Source organism: Nematolebias whitei, chromosome 3 (assembly GCF_014905685.2).
Source record: "Nematolebias whitei isolate Nwh7 chromosome 3, NemWhi1, whole genome shotgun sequence".
Classification (NCBI taxonomy): Eukaryota; Metazoa; Chordata; class Actinopteri; order Cyprinodontiformes; family Rivulidae; genus Nematolebias; species Nematolebias whitei.
This window is the reverse complement of record NC_056500.1, coordinates 11,237,960-11,256,045: the sequence shown is the minus strand read 5'-3', so window position 1 is coordinate 11,256,045 and position 18,086 is coordinate 11,237,960. Positions and strand designations below refer to the sequence as shown.

Genomic DNA, 18,086 nt, shown 5'->3' with positions numbered 1-18,086 from the left:
GGGGCCACATCTGACTGGATGATAAAACAATAGGCGTATCTGGGGGGGCCACATTTGATTGAGCGATAGAAAAATGGGCGTGTCAGGAGGACCACATCTGATTGGACAATAGAAAAATAGGCGTATCTGGGGAGCCACATCTGATTGGACGGAGAAAAAAAAAAGCTGGATGATAAAAAACAAGGCATTTGTGTCAACCACAGACATATTACGTCTAAAAATGAGGCGTTATTGGCAGATTGTGTTAACCACAGGCATATTATATCTGTGGTGTTGACCGTTTAGACATAGCGACGTTTCCGGTTCGACATTAGCGGCGTCTCCATAACTTCTCTTTCCACCTCTCTTAGCACACAACTTCCGGTTACATTTCAAAATAAGAGCAACATAAGTGGGTAGTGAGGAGGGCTAAATGTTTGTTTTTTAATACCTACCCATTATATTGAAAAAACAAAATCCGTTTTGGTTGTTGAATAATGTGAAAATAGTTACAATCAATTCATAAAGAAAGAAAAATAAAGTAACCAAAATAATAATGATGCTTAAACTGGCTTTGGGACAAAGGGTGTTTCCTTTAACTTCACATTTTCTTGTTCAATCTTTTAAAGCGTCACTGCAGATGAGTGATTGTCAGGTTCTGTCAGATTTCTGCAACTGGAGCAGGTATTTCTGTTTACTGGTTAACTTCCTCAGCTGTCTCACATTTTAAGGGTCAACCCTACTCCATGTTTCTAAAGAGCAAATTTTGTTTTTAGCTTTTGTTTTGGGCCATTATCTCGTTACAGGACTCATGATCTTTAATCGAAACCAGACTTTTTGACAAATGGGAGCAGGTTTCACTTCAGATGCTTCATATTTCAGTGTACCCAGACCACAGTCAAACCAGTCTGTGTCAGGTGCAGCCTACAACCCAAGAACAAAAGAGAGTCTTCTTGTGTTTGACAGCAGATATAACGCTGTTTCTTAGAAACCTTCCGTTTTAAAAAAGAGCTGACGTAACGTACCTAAAGAGCCAGCAAATACAGTTAGCCAATCAGTGTTTGCCCTCTAGAAACGCCTATTCTCCAGAAACTCCCACTTTTGGTCTGCAGAGAACCCCTTCTCAAAAAAAAAAGGATGGAGAGAGACAGCCCATGTCACTTTTTCTTAAAGAGACACACTGCTCGCGCCCTCACTATCCATCCTTCAGTTCAGTCTTATAATGCCATCTGGTGGTTGAAAAATGTACTACACTCAAAATAAATCAACATTTCTTCCTAAATTTGACAATAATTACTCATTATTGTCAAATTTCAAACAATATTATCGTTTATCGCAATAATTTCTGAGACAATTAATCGCCCAGTAAAATGTGTTATCATGACAGGCCTAGGCTGCAGCTCATTTTAACCTGATGTCTACTTTCTACTATTAATAGTTTGTAAATTGTAAATTTGCAAGCAGCCCTAACTTTCCTTGTAACATGTTTTTCTGTTCACTTTAAACATGTTATATATTTACACTTAAGGGTGATTTCAGCAGTTCAGTTATTATTGATGCAGAAAACTGCAGTTCCATCCCTCTGTGTGTGCTACTTTTAGATTGCTGTCTGTTTTAGCGTCTATTACCATGTACAAAGGTAATCTTAGACGCCAAAGCTTCCAAAAGTATTGGTTGATTTTTATCTTTGACACCGTTATTGTTCCTCGGATGCTTAAAAGGGATGCAGATGAACAAAACAAGTTTTGCAACAGACTTGTTGACCGTCTTTAGCAAGTCATTCTTCTTTTCCTGTTAGGTTTAGATTTCTTGTGTGCGTGTCTGTGAGTGTGTGGAGGAGGGGTTGGGCAGGTGTGGCATTTTGACAGCTTCTGGAAATGTCTGCAGCTGTTAATGTTACTGCCATAGATGGGTTTTCTTGTTACTATAAGCACATTGTCTTTAATCCAATGAAAATAAACTTCAGTCACTATGAGCTGCAAACATTTTTCATCCTATTTTTTTCATGTGGGATTTCTTTGCAGATTTAGGATTTGAAATGCTAACCTGTTCATTTGTTGACTGAAAGGAGTCGTTTTCACTCCACGCGTTTAAAAACAAGGCATTTCCTGGCAAAACTTGGCATTTCCTTCCTTCGAAATACCAGGACATTTTGCTTTTTTTTTTTTTTTTTTTTTTTTGAGCTCAGTTTAAGTGTAGAAACATTGTGAAGTGTTTCAATGAACTTATCATCATCGCTCAATTTTTTTTTTTTTTTTTTTTTTTTTTTTTTTTTAAAGAGAGAAGAAAGAAGAATAATTAAATAATAAAAGAGAAATAGATAAAACGAGAGACCACCACAACAAAACAACATGCACAGCACAATGCCACCCACAATATCACCATGAAACATTCGACATTGCACAAGGAATCATCTAGCTTCCACCACTACCCAACCTAGCGTGCATCTGTCACAGCACCTGAATCCAAACACCCGCGCAAGCACGCCTGCCACCACCAGATTTCTCCAAAAGAATGCCCAATAGTGGACGCGGGGGCCCACAGACCCGTCCCCCAGGACACAATGGCAACATAGGGAGGACCGGAGCCACAGACACACAGCGGCCCACAGGCCCGGAGCCCCAGGAGTCTCCCAACAGGGAGAACCGCACCCCCCCAGAGAGGAGCAGAGGAAAGAACCGGGTGACCCCAGCCACCACAATGCAGAGCCTCCAGGAAGCTGCAGCGACGAGCCCACAGGTCTGGCCGGCGACCCATGCCCCCCCCCCAAGTAGATCCGGCCATGGACACCGAGCCCCAAGCCCCGAGGCCATACCACCCCCCGGCAGAGCCCCGACAGAGCCAGGGCACCCAGGCCCCGCCAGGCAGCAACCAGGGCAGACCGACGTGCACCCCACCACCCAGCCCAGACACCGAGAGCCACCAATGCACCGGCGGCAAGGGGGTCCCCCGCCAAAGGGGGGCACGACCGGGGGAAGTGGGCCCCACACCAAATGTGGGGCCCAAATTGATCCAAGAGAGGGGTACCACCAAAAACCCAACCTGAGCAACCAACAGGCACACACAGATAGCATGCACCATCTACCTGACAGCGACCACAGGCCGGCCCCAGCCCAAAGGGCAGAGCAGCAGGGAGCCGCAGCTGAGGAGGGCCGGCCCCCACATCAAGAGCCCCGCACCATAGGCACAGAGACGCCCCAGCACGCCACCTATGCACCCCCCCACACACACAGCACCCCCACCGCAAATGCCACACAGGAAGACCAGCCAGTGCCCCGATGAGGCGAAGCCACGCCCCCAACCGCCGCCCTACACCACCAATGACCACACGTTCACTACCATAGCCGACCGCCCGCCGAAAGCCGGCAGCCACCCTGGTCAAAGTGCCGGCCATCGCAACCAGGAACCTAGATTAAAAGAATCGGAACAGCCCAGGAGGAACCGAAGCACCGGCCCCATCACTGACCGCCCCCAAGGCCCAAAGCCCACCCACAGCCCAGACCCCAACAATGTGCCCCCCTCCCCCTCCATCCCAGACCCCTAGTGTCACACAGAGAAAGGAGGTGTTTGTGAAAAAAAAAAAAAAAAATTAATAATAATAATCTATATATGCATAAATAAATTATGAACAGACCCACTTCCTCCTCCTCCCACTCGAATATGGTGTTGATGCATGTTGTTATACAGTGCGTTTAAAATGGGGGGATGAGGTGGCGATCGGCACAGACCCACTTCTTGCCCAGAGAGCAGGCGGTGCCCGTTCACCCCTCATCTCCGCCCCGAACCCTAAATGTCTACATGCTACATATGAGAGTGGGCACAGGTCCGGGGAGGTGGAAATGGTAGTACATCCCACCACCTAAGTGCGATCATGTGCCCACTCCAGATCCTATATATGCATGTGTCGTGAGAGTGTTATAAGTGAGTGTCTAGGTTGTATATTAAAATTAGGGCCCAGGACCCCACCAGCCACGGAGATGGATGATTCTCCCCGTAGCTCAGTAGTGCACCTGAACCCCAAAACCCTGTTTGAGTGGTGATGTGATGGAGTGGGCGGAGGAGGACGTCGGGATGGGGAGGTGAACTGAGGTGGCAATGCCCCCCCAGGGGACCAGCTCCCCCGCTGACCCCAATAGGCACCCCCACTCTCCGAGATCCACCAGGGGACAGAGGGTCTAACAGAGATACCCAGGAGGAGGTGGTAGCCGCACCACCAGGGATCAAGGCCACGGACCGGCACACAGCAGGACATTTTGCATTAAATGTGTTTTTTTTTTTTTCAGACCAGTTTAAAGAAATATAAAATTGACGAAAGACCTTTTTAAAAAAAAAAAAAATTATTACTTTATTTTACCAGGAAGAAATCCATTGACATCATCAATTTCTTTTACAAGGATAAGTCTGTTCTATATAGACCTCTGTCTTGATTTATACAGGTCAGCTTACATTTAATCGAGTTATTTGCATATATTCGTGTCAGAAAACAATAACGAAAAAGGAAAATGTGGGGTGAAAATCTGACAGAAAAGCCTCACTAATTGCTGCTCGTCACAAAGCAACAAGCGGAGTCAACTCAAACTTGGAAAAACTTTTTTGTCATTCTGCATCAGACGTTGATTCACTTTGTCACTCTGCTGCAGATTGAAGCATTTAAATTCCTTTTTGTGCAACAGCAAATGGAGTGTGGTGCCAAAATGTACTCAACCCAGTATAAAATGCTTGTGGTTGAAGTTATTTTAGAAATTGGGCAATTTGCATTTTCGTTGGCCTCATTCTGGGTAAGCTAGTTTTTGCGTGTATTGTAAAATCTCTGCATTTCCAAACTGAATATTCAATGATTGCTGTCTTTTTCAAGTAGTCTGTTTATTAATATGTGAAACTAATGTTTTATAGAAAAGTTATTTTCTGTGTTGCTTTTGCTTAAAGTTCTTGGTTCACTGTGTGGATTTGGTCCTTTGCTCCTCTAAGACCTTGTACTGCTGGAGTCTGGTTGCCTAGGAAACATTCAGACTAATTCATGCGTTGGGTTGCGTCTCCCTCGCACTAATTTTTCCCTTTAATTCAAACTGTAGATGTAGATGATGTACAACTCTGCACGTTTCCTCAATCTCTGTTCCACTTGTTCTCATCACTGAGTTGTCAAAAGAAAAACTAAAACCTACACGTTTAAGGGAGTCCCTCTCTCAAAGTTACACTTTATTATTAAACTGGCAAAACAAGCACATATTTGGTTGAGACATATTATTAAAATGTATCTGAACAAACTGTATTATTTTTTTAGCCAATGTGTGGCATTCCTCAAAGGTTTGTGTTTGTACTCCTTAGTGTCTTGTCCTCGACCCCTGGTTCAGAAGAAGCCCAAATGCTGCTCACTGTCATCTGTTCCAATAAGGTGTGTGTTACGTCAAAGTTGTTGGAAATAAAATGGCTTCTGACAGCTATAAATAACTTCATGCAACCTTTCGGTCACCGTGTGTCATGTTGAGCTTTTCATGTTTAATCTCCTTCTATTTGTTTCAGCTTGTTAATGAAGAGCCCAGACTAACAGCCAAAGATCTTATTGATTGCTTCTCTCAACCAGACTATAGGTAGGATACACACATACACTCTGTGTCTCTGAGTCCTGTTTTTCCAAATGGACACCACAGTCTAATCAGATCAGATCCCAGAACTCTACCGCTCTCTGTAGCAACTTGCCTGGGCAAGTCTGTGTGTCCTTCCTGGATTGTAACAACCACTCTGTCATAGTAGCTCTCCTTGTTACGATCCCCAGCAGACCTTACAAAGGCGGTGTCCATGCCAACAATTTCCAGACAACTGGGACATTTATTATTAACACACTTCTTTGAAGGGATGCTTCAGACCGTTTCACTTCAGTTACACTAAGCTGGTGTCTGCAGTAACCCTGTTCTTGTTGCTATCGTGGGATTTGTACTTTTGCACATAAAGACTTGATACTGGCCCTGCACCCGGCCATTTTTTATATTTACACAATATTCCCTCGTTTATCGTGGGGGTTGCGTTCCGGACCCACCCCACCCCGGCAATAAGTGTAAAGCCGAGAAGTAGAAATGCAAAATTAATTTTAGGTGTTTTTTTTTTTAACACTTAAGTTAAATCAACATAGATTTCTGAGTTGAAACAACGTACCAAAACAGTTCAGTTAACTAAGAAATTTAAATCCACTAAACTAAAGCTTAAGTTTATTTAGCAAGAGTTTATTAATCAAGATAACTTGATAATGTTTGTTCGCTCAACTTAAAATTTTAAGTTGAGTGAGTAGTAATGCCTTCTTGCTCACCAGCTCTGCAGAACACAGCAGTTCGGTTCCGGTTCGGCAGATCTACCCAGTCTTGGTCCAGTTCTGGTCCGGTTCTGATCGGCTCTCTGCACCAAGCACCAAGACGCTTTTAGAGAGAGCCGGACCTTCGGATAGCCAGCAAAAAAAACACACAATGGTCCCAACTGAGTCCAAATCCAAATTAAAAAAGTCCCTGTGAGCGCTGGAGAAAACACCGGACCTCCACGCAACGCCTCCCCGCTCAAGAGGCCTCATGGGCCGGCAAGTAGTGCTCAGATTGACTGAGACTGGAAGTCCGGTTCTGGTCCAATTCACGGTCGGTTTCGTACATCTCTCTGCACCCACTGAGTGCCGAAGTCGCTATGAATAAGGACCAAACTTTTTGGATTGGATCAAAACTTTCCCTCCATTTCAGCAAAAAGCAACTTTGCCTTCTGGATAGTGCACTATTGGCTTCTGGGTAATGCAGTCCTTTAGACTGGCAATACAGTGTATTGAGAGAAAACCACAAAATGGCAGCGCATTTTTATTTTATTTGTGTGTGTGTGTGTGTGTGTGTGTGTGTGTGTGTGTGTGTGTGTGTACTGTACAATTTTACAGCACGGTTAACTTTGAAAAAACGCGGAAAAACGAGTCCGCAAAAGTCGAACCGTGAAGTAGCGAGAGACTACTGTATAGCAGAACAAACAAGTGTTACATTTTTTAAATCCTGATGATTTTAATTAATAGATTAGAATTAATTAGAGCTTGAACAGAGCTTGCACCTTCACCATAAACGCTCATACAGTAAATAAACTCCTCATTTCATAAGAGACACATACTGGGTGGTGCCAGTTTAGATGGCTGCAGCTTATTTTAACCTGAGATCTTTCTACTGTTGTTAGTTTGTACATTTGCAAGCAGCACTAACTTGCCTCCTAATATGTTTAAATGTTTTGTTTTTCTGTTCACATTAAAACAGGCTATATATTTACACTTTGTCTGAGCTGATTTCAGCCGTTCAGTGTTTAATATTGATGCAGAAAACTGCAGTTTCATCCCTCTGTGTGTGCTATTTTTAGCTTGCTCAATCTCTTTAAACTTAGACTGCGCACACGTTTTGCTGCTGTCTCTGGTAGAAGTCGGTGATAATACCAACACGCTGATTACAACAGAACATTTTGTTACTGTTTTTTTTCAAATATAAGCGATAAGGACATTAAGCAGCTGATATGCCGTTTAATTGAGTATTATTGCTTCTTGTTGATTCGGCTTTGTTTACTCGTGTGTTTGTAGAAAGATTACAAAACAAATGTTTATCAAATTCACAGACCAAAACTGAGATTGTGAGATTTATTTCAGACAAACTAAGATTAAATTATAATCTAAGTAAGAGAATATTTAAAAATTGGAGTTTATGCACAAACAATATTACCAGTAGCAGCAAACTTAAACAAAGTATAGTTAAAAAAAATACATATATCAGCTGAAATTGTGTTTAGTCTGTATTATTATTGTTGTTATAAATAAATGTCATGTGGCCTCATCAATAGCAAAGTCCATGCTCAATAATCCAGGTATACAATCCAACATTTTTCAGTCAGGTCATCTGGATAGTTTCTTTTTTTGTGCTGAAATGTTTCGCCTTCGGTCCAGAAGGCTTCATCAGTCAAGGAAACACACAACAAAACTGATTCTTCCCCCCCAACAGCTTACTCCAAAGTGGAACAAACCAGTTCTGCTTAGCAGAACCAAAGAGACCATCTTATCACAAGCAGAACTGGTTTGTTCCACTTTGGAGTAAGCTGTTGGGGGGAAGAATCAGTTTTGTTGTGTGACTGATGAAGTCTTCCGGATCGAAGGCGAAACGTTTCAGCACAAAAAAAGAAACCATCCAGATGACCTGACTGAAAAATGTTGGGCCTCATAGGTTTTCCACTAGGTTGAGAACATATTTTTAATCATTAAATGTGTCAATACATAACTCCAGCATATATTTTTGTTGCTGTTTTTTAAAAAAACATCTACTTCAGTTTTACCCCCACAGCTTCAGTAAAGCAGCAGGATTCTGCACGTGCACGAGCACAAGCAGAGTCACCTGTCTGTCGGTGCTTTGCAGTGTACATCTGTAGCCGTGTCTATGCCTGCAGGTTCAACCTGGCTGCTGCCATGGAAACAAGCCACAAGTCTATGTCTTAACAGATTATTTCTCATTATGGGCTCATAATGCTGCTGCTTGACAGACTCAAACTTTTTCTGCCATACGAAAACCCCGAGCAGCACGTCAAACACAGATTTATTTTATATACCTTATAGTCAGTTATTTATTTACATATCACAGAAATGACACCCTGTCCAGGGTGTCCCTGCCTCTCACACAGTGACTGATGGATATGGGCACCAGTGACCCCCACGACCCAAAAAGGAAGAAGCTGGTAAAGATAATGGATGGATGATGGATGGATGATGGATGGATGGACTGTGAAATCAAAGGCAATAATGTTTTTGTCTATATCTCTGTGTGTGTATAAATTCATTTGTCTGTGGTGTTAACAAAATATAAACCATTGGATGGATCTTAATGAAACTCGCAGAAACTCGTCATCTGATGTGCACCATCTACATCTGATCAACTTTTGAAATCCACACATTTCAAGATGGCTGCTACAGTCAACAAACCTTAAGAGCACAAACATGCCTGTAACTCAATCCGTTGCACAAATATTAAGCTAAAACTTTTTGTGTTAGTAGCTTTGAGTCACTCACAACATATACTTTAAATGCTGCTCATACAATAATTTTGCTAAGAACTTTAGCATTATCTGTTATTAACACAGTTCGTCTGTTAGCAAAGTATTTGAAGAATTGCTGAATGCATTTTAATGACATTATCAGAAAGTAATCTACAACTCATTAGCCTTTCATGTGAAGACAATTCAAGATGGCTGCCACTGTTAGTTTACCTTGGCCAACTCAAAAATGGCTATAACTCAGTCGTAGGCGATATGCATTCCTTCAAGGAATGCTGGGTTTTTAATTTGAAGCTTTTTTTTGTTCTGTATTTCAAATGCTTCATGTTGTTTGTTTTTTCAGTTTACGGTAGTTTAGTTTTTAACCTTTATTTCACCAGTTGAGAAGAACTAATTTACTGTGATGACCAAGAGGCAGCATTGTAGGTTAGATATAAAACTGCTATGATAAAAGTATAAAAACACAAAAGCAATGCAATAAAACATTTTCACAATATAACACAACAAATGCAGCAGAGAAATGAAACGAAGAGCGACCGAAACCGGTGAATTTGTCTGAGAGAGGCCAGTTTATCAGATTATACGGACGGCAGCGGTGTGGATTAAATGACGCTCTAGTTACAAACGGGAGCAGCGCGGTAAAATCGTTGCAATTAGAAACTTGAAGTCGCATTAAATGAAACATCTGCTGCATCACTGGAGAGCCCGGGAGCCACGTCCTTCCAGCTCTCTTTACAACAGGTTGCCACCAACAGACGCAGTGAGACTGTGTCGTGATGGTGAATATTTTATGTTACATTCACTGCGAGGTAACTGGGGCCTTTTCTTAGTGCGTTATCTGTGGTGTTAAATATTTGATCTTGTGCTCCGGGTGGACGCATGATGTCACGAGTTACATAAAGTGAATCTTTCCAGGCACACGTTCAGTCCAAGTCCAACTGGGCCTCGGATGATAAGATTATTCAGTGTCAGATTAAGAAGTGCGTTCTTGTCGTTTCTTTGATAACAGCTGTCTGTGAGCTTTAGAATTAAAAAGATCAACGTGAAACTTCTGGTTTAATTTATTATCGCTGGGTGGTTATTCAGCAATAGGTTTGTTTTTGCTGTTACAACTTTTGTTTACACAAAAAGAATAACTGTGTGTTTAGTACGAAGCATCTTAAAGCATTAGTCAACACGTTAGCCGGCTCAGAAAGGCTTTGCCTTGATGTTTACATAAGCCCTTTTTCCTCAAGATTTTATTTTTTTTTTTTTCAGCCAAGAGAAATAAAAACAAAATTTGACAAATGGTAACGGCTTGCTTTCATAATGTTTCAGCTTAGTTTGCCTTCTGCTTAGAATGCGCTTGTGTCCAGCGAATAAAATACGTGCAGCTTTCAGGTTTTTTTTGCGTGATTTTTCAGATCTGAATACTCTTGCGTGGGGAATTTTCCCAATTTTGTTTAGAAACATGCTTCTTTGGTGGTGCAAGTGTGAAAATGGAGTTGTTAGCATAATTACTTTGCTGCTCCTGTTTTGTTTTTGTTCTCGTGTGGTTGGAACATCAGTGTTGATCGCTAATGGCTTTTAATGCAGCACAGCTTAGCTGCTGAGCGACGCGGCTGATAAGACTCGAGTCATTTTCTGGGCGGTACTGAGTTTTCCATTTTATGTGTCTGAGTCACGTATTCACTCTCTGCTGTCACACCAACCCACTAACGTCAGCTCCTTAGAGGTGGTCATATTTACTGGTCAGCCCTTTCAGCAGTATTTGGAGCTTTAATATGTGGGTATATTTAACTTTTTCTAACTAAATAACTCCAAATGCTGCTCTGCTCAATTACACAAACCCACAGGGAATATTGTTCAGTAGAACAAAGCCTAAGGCCTTACATTGCTTAATTTTCTGCTCAGTGTATTTAATTGCTACACTGCTTCATTTAAATAGAAACGTCACTCTCTGTGCTGTTTCTCACCTTATGGATGGTTGCGTCAATATTGTTTATACAAAATCGGAGCTACACCAGAAGCTCTTGCCTGCCTTTGCACATGTCAGGCTTTTACAAAGCAAACCTTTCAGACGTCTGTCTGCACAGCTGAGTCATGCTGTTAAAGGTCAATGTTTTCTCTCTTTCAAGTAGTTTTTAAATGTTGAAATGTTTGCATTTTAAACAAGCAGTTCTGCATATAAATTTGGTAATCACAGTTAAATTAAAGTTTTAAGAGGAAAATGGCAGAATGGAGGCACATCAAGAGAATTTCTACCAAAAATAACACTTATTGGAGACGGCCCAATAGTTACTATTTTTTTGCTAAATAGTACTTCTGTAATAAGATTTTTTTCTTGGATTTTAAATAATAGTTTGTAGATTAATAGCAGCATCGTGCAAGTAAAGTAGGAGACTCTGTTCCAACATTGACATGTTTGACGGCGTGAGACTAAATATAAAACTTCAATATTACTGTATCCGTTGTCTAGTACTCCGTTCAGTGCAGATCCATACAGTCTCTTGAATTGATTTATAAATCACCTGCCAAACACGTGGAGGCAGTTATGTAACACACAAAAGCAGCACAGCGCACACCCTTTGTGTGGACATTGTTCTGGGTCAGCAACTCTGCACAATTCAGGTGCAACACTAGAGCTTCGTGTCGCAGGATGATGACCAGCAAGTTACAACGGCGAGTCTGAAATTGTCAGTAAATGCTCTGACAGGAAGTCGGTGTGTCCATTAAAAGTGATTTACAAATCCAGCTCAGACCAGCACATCCTGGGAGCTGCCCAAGCTTGTCAGAAGTAGGCATTCAAACACAGTTTGGCATTTTCAGCGGTTAAGCAAACACACAGCATTCCTGCTTAAAGAGGAAGAAATGTGAGGCTGGATGGATGTGAGGTGGAAATGGGGAGGGTCAAAAGTCAGAAAGTTCTTCTCCTCTCATGTCTGTTCTTACACAATGTTCCAATAGAAACAAGGCAGAGGAGGAAACAAACAAGCTACGAGCTCCCTCAGTGATTCTGCTGCTAAGCAGCTGTTACCAGCACCGTGACTGTGGCTTGGTTCTTGAGGATTTGTAACTGTCAGGAGAGGCAGAGTGCACAGAAACATCTAGTTCGGTTGGGAGAAATGGTTATTGAAGACTCTGGCTTCTGGAAACTGCAACTTGTATCAAAGTGCTTTTGTCTTTTACAGACATTCTGTGTTAAACATGATAGTACTGTACACTGATCACTTGTACATTGTATTACATTTTTATGTTTCAGGGTTTTTTTTTTTTCTTGACTTAAAAATACACTCCAGGTTGCTACAAATAAAAATCAGAGCATTTAATAAAACAAACCTACAATGGAGTATTAGGGCCACGCTAGGCAAAAAACAAATTTACATAAAAATTACATTAAGAGAAAAAAGTCACAACATTACCAGAAAAAAGTTGTACAAGAATAAAGTCGTAATATTACGAGAATAAAGTCATATGAGAATAATGAAAAGTCAAAATATTATGAGATTAGAATAAAGTCAAAATATTAGAGATTGAATTTGTAATATTATGAGAATAAAGTCGTACAAGAATAAATTTGTAATTTACAAGAATAGTCATACAAAAATAAAGTCAAAATATTATGAGAATAAAGTTGTATGAGAATAATGGAAAGTCGAAATATTATAATAAATTTGTAATGTTTCAAGAATAAAGTCAACATATTATGAGAATAAGGTAATATGAAATTAATGAAAAGTCAAAATATTATGAGAATAAAGTCATATGAAAATAACGAAAAGTCGAAATATTATGAGAATAAATTTGTAATGTTACAAGAATAAAGACGTACGAGAATAAAGTTGAAATATTACGATAATACATTTGTAAATTACGAGAATAAAGTCGTCGATAATAAATTTGTAATATTACGAGAATAAAACCGTAATAATATGAGAATAAAGTCGTAATATTGACGAATGATCGATTGGCATGCAGATGTAACCACCACTACAGTCGACCACTGCCGGAAAGCTCCTCTTCCACAAAAGAAGCAATATCTTCCAAATCCGTGTGGTTCTTTCTTGGAAACAGACATAGTCGTTTGCCCAATCGTTTCAAATTTCTGATATTGATAATAATCTAACGCTGATGTGCCAACAGATTAAGTATTTCCTTATTTGTAAAACCAATACCAAAGTATAACTTAACAAGATGCTCAACATTCTTCATTTTACCACAGATGTAAGCCTGCTTTTTTGTGTTGGAGTTCTAATAATATTACAACTTTATTCTGGTCATATTACGACTTTATTCTCATAATATTATGACTTTTTTCTCGTAATGTAATTTTTTTTCCCTTAGCGTGGCCCTAATACTCCATCGGACAAACCAGCAGGCTCCAGTCAAATTAAAGTAATAAGTGACTTCAACAGACAACAAACGAGTGCACATGGTAAAACCTCTTTCTTCTATGTGATCAGTTTCTGAAGAATTTCTTTCAAACATCTGTTCCGTGGCAAAGTCCTCTTCAGACACTGAGTTCAATGTTTATTTACCAAAACACAACCATCATGGCTGAATATGGTTTTAAAGTTGTTGACTTCAATTTGACAAATTTCTTCTTTTTAACAAAAAGTTTTGGATGGTATATTTTTCAGTGAATCAAAAAGATCAACTGTCTCAGCGGCAGTTTCATGAACACACGTGCAGGTTACTCCCTCATTGATTTCTAGTGGGTGACTGTAAAAAGTCTGCAGTTAAACCCGAGGACGGCGTGAACATTTGGAAGCTGTTGCTAACAAACCCACATGTGGTTAAGTGAACTCATTGTGGATGAAACAGACTTGGATGCTTGGAAAAACAAAATGAATCCAGATATACAAATATAGCTGGAACGTGGTGTTTTCTTCCTGAGAATTTACTGCGTAGCTCATTTAAATGATTAAGTTTTTTTTTTTTAAAGGTGGTGGGGCATGACGGGATCCACTGAAAAACAAACTGCAGGTGGAGACTTTAGACGTATGAGCTGTCAATTTTATTGGGATGTGTCCCGCCAAGATAAAACATGGTTTGTTGAACAGTGCTTCATAATACAGGTGACCACGCACATGTTGTAAATAAAGGTGTATTTCGTTGCTGAATCAGTCTTCTAATCTCAACTGAAAAGTTAAATGCTACAATCTTGTGGTGTGCTTTATTGCACTGTGGTTGTAATGTATTGTGCTTTTTCTGTCTCTTTTCATTTAAAACAAGAAACACTGGTTTTAAATTAAAATATTCTCTAATTAAGAGTTGAGATTTTTCAATTGTAAGACAAGAGCCATTCTGTATCGCTCAAATAGGTTTTGGGAAATGAATAAAATAACCAAAATGGCATCACCTTGTATATTTCCAGGTTTGAAATTAAATTAAAAAAAAAATCCATTCATTGGGTATGATTTGTTGGTTTCTGGAGCTGTTAGAATCCCTGATAAGTAGAAATAAATAAGAAATATATCATCAAAACCAGCTTATTTCCCAGCCTGCTGCCGTGATGTCAAACCCAGCCAGTCAATGGCCGCTTGTCCTGAGCCTGGTTCTACTGGAGGTTTCTTCCTGTTATCAATCAACCTTTATTTATACAGGTAAATCCCATTGAGCCTCGAGGACTCATTTACAAGAGAGACCTGATTTCAACAAAGAAAGATGACAACAATGGACAACAGCAACAACAATAAGCAGTTATAAAAACTCATACTACAGTTTTTTGTTTTTTTTTAACAAATAGGATGGCTAAAAGGAAAAAGGTAACAAAACAAAAAACAGCTAGATTCCAAGACAAATGTAGAAAACTAAAAACAGGAACATGTCTGCATTGGACCCTGCCACTTTCCACTGTTGCCTTTGTGCTAGCTCACCATGGGAGACAGCGACAAAATGAAGACTCGTCTGTTGGCTTCCTTCCTTCCTTCCTTCCTTAGAGAACTTTACTAATTGGCTTTTATAATGTATGTGAATGTTTCTGTGCAGTGCCCTGAGATAACTTCTGTTGTGACTTGGCGCTATATAAATAAACTGAGTTGATAAAAAAATGGGGTTCAAATTAACATGAAAATATTTTTCTCTGCAATCTGAAGGTATTGTGTTGTCTATTAGCTCTAGATCTAACACTGTTAGCTCTAGATCTAACACTGTTAGCTCTAGATCTAACACTATTAGCTCTAGATCTAACACTGTTAGCTCTAGATCTAACACTATTAGCTCTAGATCTAACACTATTAGCGGAGCTCTGTGCAGCATCCTCCCTTTCACCAGCATGTCTGTCCGACTCGCTCCTCTTCATCATTTTCAGCTGCAGGCTGGATCATTTCTACATCCTCCTCTCTGTCAACACGCTCCGGTTCAAATTAAAGAGCCGAACGTCTGACGTTGTTCAAAACGAACGTTCAAGATCTATGGAGCTCACACTGGAGCAGCTCGTTTACTACATTTACCCAGAATTCATTGCAGTGTGAACATGTCGATGTCCATGCGACTATTTTTATTGTAACTAACAGCCTAGTTTTTTTTTTTGTTGTCGTTTGTTTTAATATACCTGAAGCAAATGTCAAATAATAAAGTTCAGCATTATATCCACATTAATGCACTGAACTTTTTTTAATATGTATCTCAAATTGTAAAGTCTGACCCATTTCTAAAGGTCAGACGGATAAATTTGTTGTTTTTAGAGTGTTGTTGCAGCATAATATGAAAAGCTTAAATAAAAGCTTCATGTTGACATGGCCTTAAGATAATTAGTCTGGTTATAATGCATTAAGTATCAAACACTGATATTTACTCAAAGCTTTCAGCACAGTAAGAACATTTAACAAGTTTTTACTGTTTAATTTCACAGTTGCCCTGATTCTGGTTTTATTTTAGTGTGAAGTTTCTGATTGGTACTGGTTGATTTTTTTTTAAATTTCTTTAAAAGCAAGTTGTCAAATTGAAAATGAAGAGGAGCATTTCAAGTGGTTTTCATTGGTCAAGCAGCCCTCGCTCTACGTCTAAGCATTTTTCTCGTGCGCTTTCAGGGAGAAGCTCCGAGTTGGAGGGAACCAGCTGTTGGAGTTCAAAGGGACCTTGGATCGTTGCGCTCAGGCCACAGGTCAACACACCTGCTTCACCACGTAGTGCCGTTCAAACCCGGCTCAGACTGACCGCACATCGACCGACCAGACACCTGAAATAAACCAAGTCTTTTGCTTGAAGTGAAACTCAAGTCTGTTCTGGATCACGTTCCATAAACACATTTTTACGAAGACAAAACCGTTTTAAATGAATCTTTATAAAGGTTTGTTAAACTGCATTTCCTTCATCAGACTTACCTGATGTGTTATGACTGTTTATTCGCGTTGCATTTAATTATCACATCTGCTTCTGATGATGCAGTTCAGCTGATATTTTTGTACTTTCGTCCTTTAAAGAGTGCACGGAGAGACTCGGTTTTTTTTTAGGACCATGTGAATGTGCAATGCTGCAAAAATGTTAGAAATCTCACGTAGCATCTCATTTAAGTTTCCAATTATTCAACTTCACTTACAGCTTCCTTTTAAATTTGCTCTTTATGGTTAAGGGAACAAAATGATATTTCATAAATGTTTATTTCATAAATATTTCAAAAGATACCTTTAGTAAATGTTTGTCATGCAAGTGTTGTGAAGAGGGAAAAACAGAAACAAAAAGTTTAATTCACTCATAACCTCCTTTAAATCACAGCAGTACATTTGATAAACCTTGCACTAGATCTTTAACTCATTACTCTTATTTAGTATTTACTTGAATCGTTAACAAATACACAAAAGTACAAACATACTTATGAGCTCCATGGAGACACCTCACCTTTGCGTCACTAGTGACCTCATCTTGCTCTTATTTTGTTTATGCAAACATGAAGGACATTTTTTAATACTCGCTTAGTTTTTGTGACGAAATGAAAGTATCAAACTCCTAAATTGTATGACCCTCAGGTACTTTTGATGTTTCACAAAGTATTTGATTTATAAATGTTTGAAACTTTTTTCTGGCCTGCTCTAGGCAGTAAAAACTGTAGCAAAAACTGCAGAAATTTAGGTTATTTACAGTAGATCTAATTATTGTGTGGGGGGGGATGTTATTCTATTTTTAAAAAGCAAGAAATAAGGTTTTTTTGCCTTTATTTAAAAAAAAAAAGCAAAAAACAAAATTTGCCATTAAGAGGTCAAATACATGACGTAAAGCACGGGGTAAATTATAAAACTAAACCTGATTTTATGGGTGCTTTAAAACAGTTTACTGTAAATTATTGTCACGTATTCATGTTTTTCCTAATGTGTTCTTCAAAACTGAAGCTGAAGTGAAATAACAAAAAAACATTTAAAGAGTTTACTTTGACAATCATTGAAGAATTTATTGTTTTTTACATTTTTATTTTGTAACAAAATATATTTTGGTGTAGAAGCTGTTTGCACACAAAACTGAAGCATTTATATAAAAACACATTTTCATGAAAATCCTGGTTTTGCATCGTCTTTTTATTAGAATAAAGCAACGTCCAGAGTGAATATTGATGTGGTTAATGGTTTTGACCTTTGCCGACCTTTTAAGCTGAAGCGTTTCTGTGCATTAGAGTACCGGTACATGCGCTCTGACTGATTTCCTGTGCAGGACTGCATGAGTGTGTGTGAGATTAGATGCAGGTGAAGGCGGCAGACAGAGATTACACCGGCTGCTACTGTCAGACAGCTTCACCCTGCAGGTAGAGGCGACAGGAAGCAGGTAAGAACCAGTAATGACCAGAACGTTGTGTCCTATAAATTATTGCAGCATTTGACTTTGCACTCAAAACTCCAGATTAAACATTACCTAATGAGCGTTTGGCATTAAGACATGTTCCAGATGATTAAACTCATTTATTTAGTTTTATATAGACTGGAATGATGCGGAATATGAACGCAGAACAGTCCGTGCTGTATTTGTACTCATCTCGGGTTTAGGCTTCACTAGAATAAAACAAAGCTTTCTGCTAGAATACCCATTAAGTGAGATTTCGGCTTCTATCCATGCACAAGGTGTGGGCAAAAGTCTTACCAGGTTTTGGTTTCTCAAGTACTAACTCA

The 18,086-nt window shown here is 39.6% G+C and overlaps 1 protein-coding gene across 1 annotated transcript in view; it reads left to right on the top strand.

Annotated features, from left to right (window-relative positions):
• Positions 1-16,248, top strand: part of swt1 (SWT1 RNA endoribonuclease homolog) — a 30,546-nt gene extending 14,298 nt beyond the window's left edge. The window contains exons 15-17 of the mRNA XM_037674520.1: positions 5,305-5,371; positions 5,500-5,567; positions 16,023-16,248. Coding sequence (XP_037530448.1) covers positions 5,305-5,371; positions 5,500-5,567; positions 16,023-16,122 — 235 coding nt within the window. The 3' untranslated portion in view covers positions 16,123-16,248. The remainder of the gene's footprint in view (positions 1-5,304; positions 5,372-5,499; positions 5,568-16,022) is intronic.
• Positions 16,249-18,086: the final 1,838 nt, after the last annotated feature.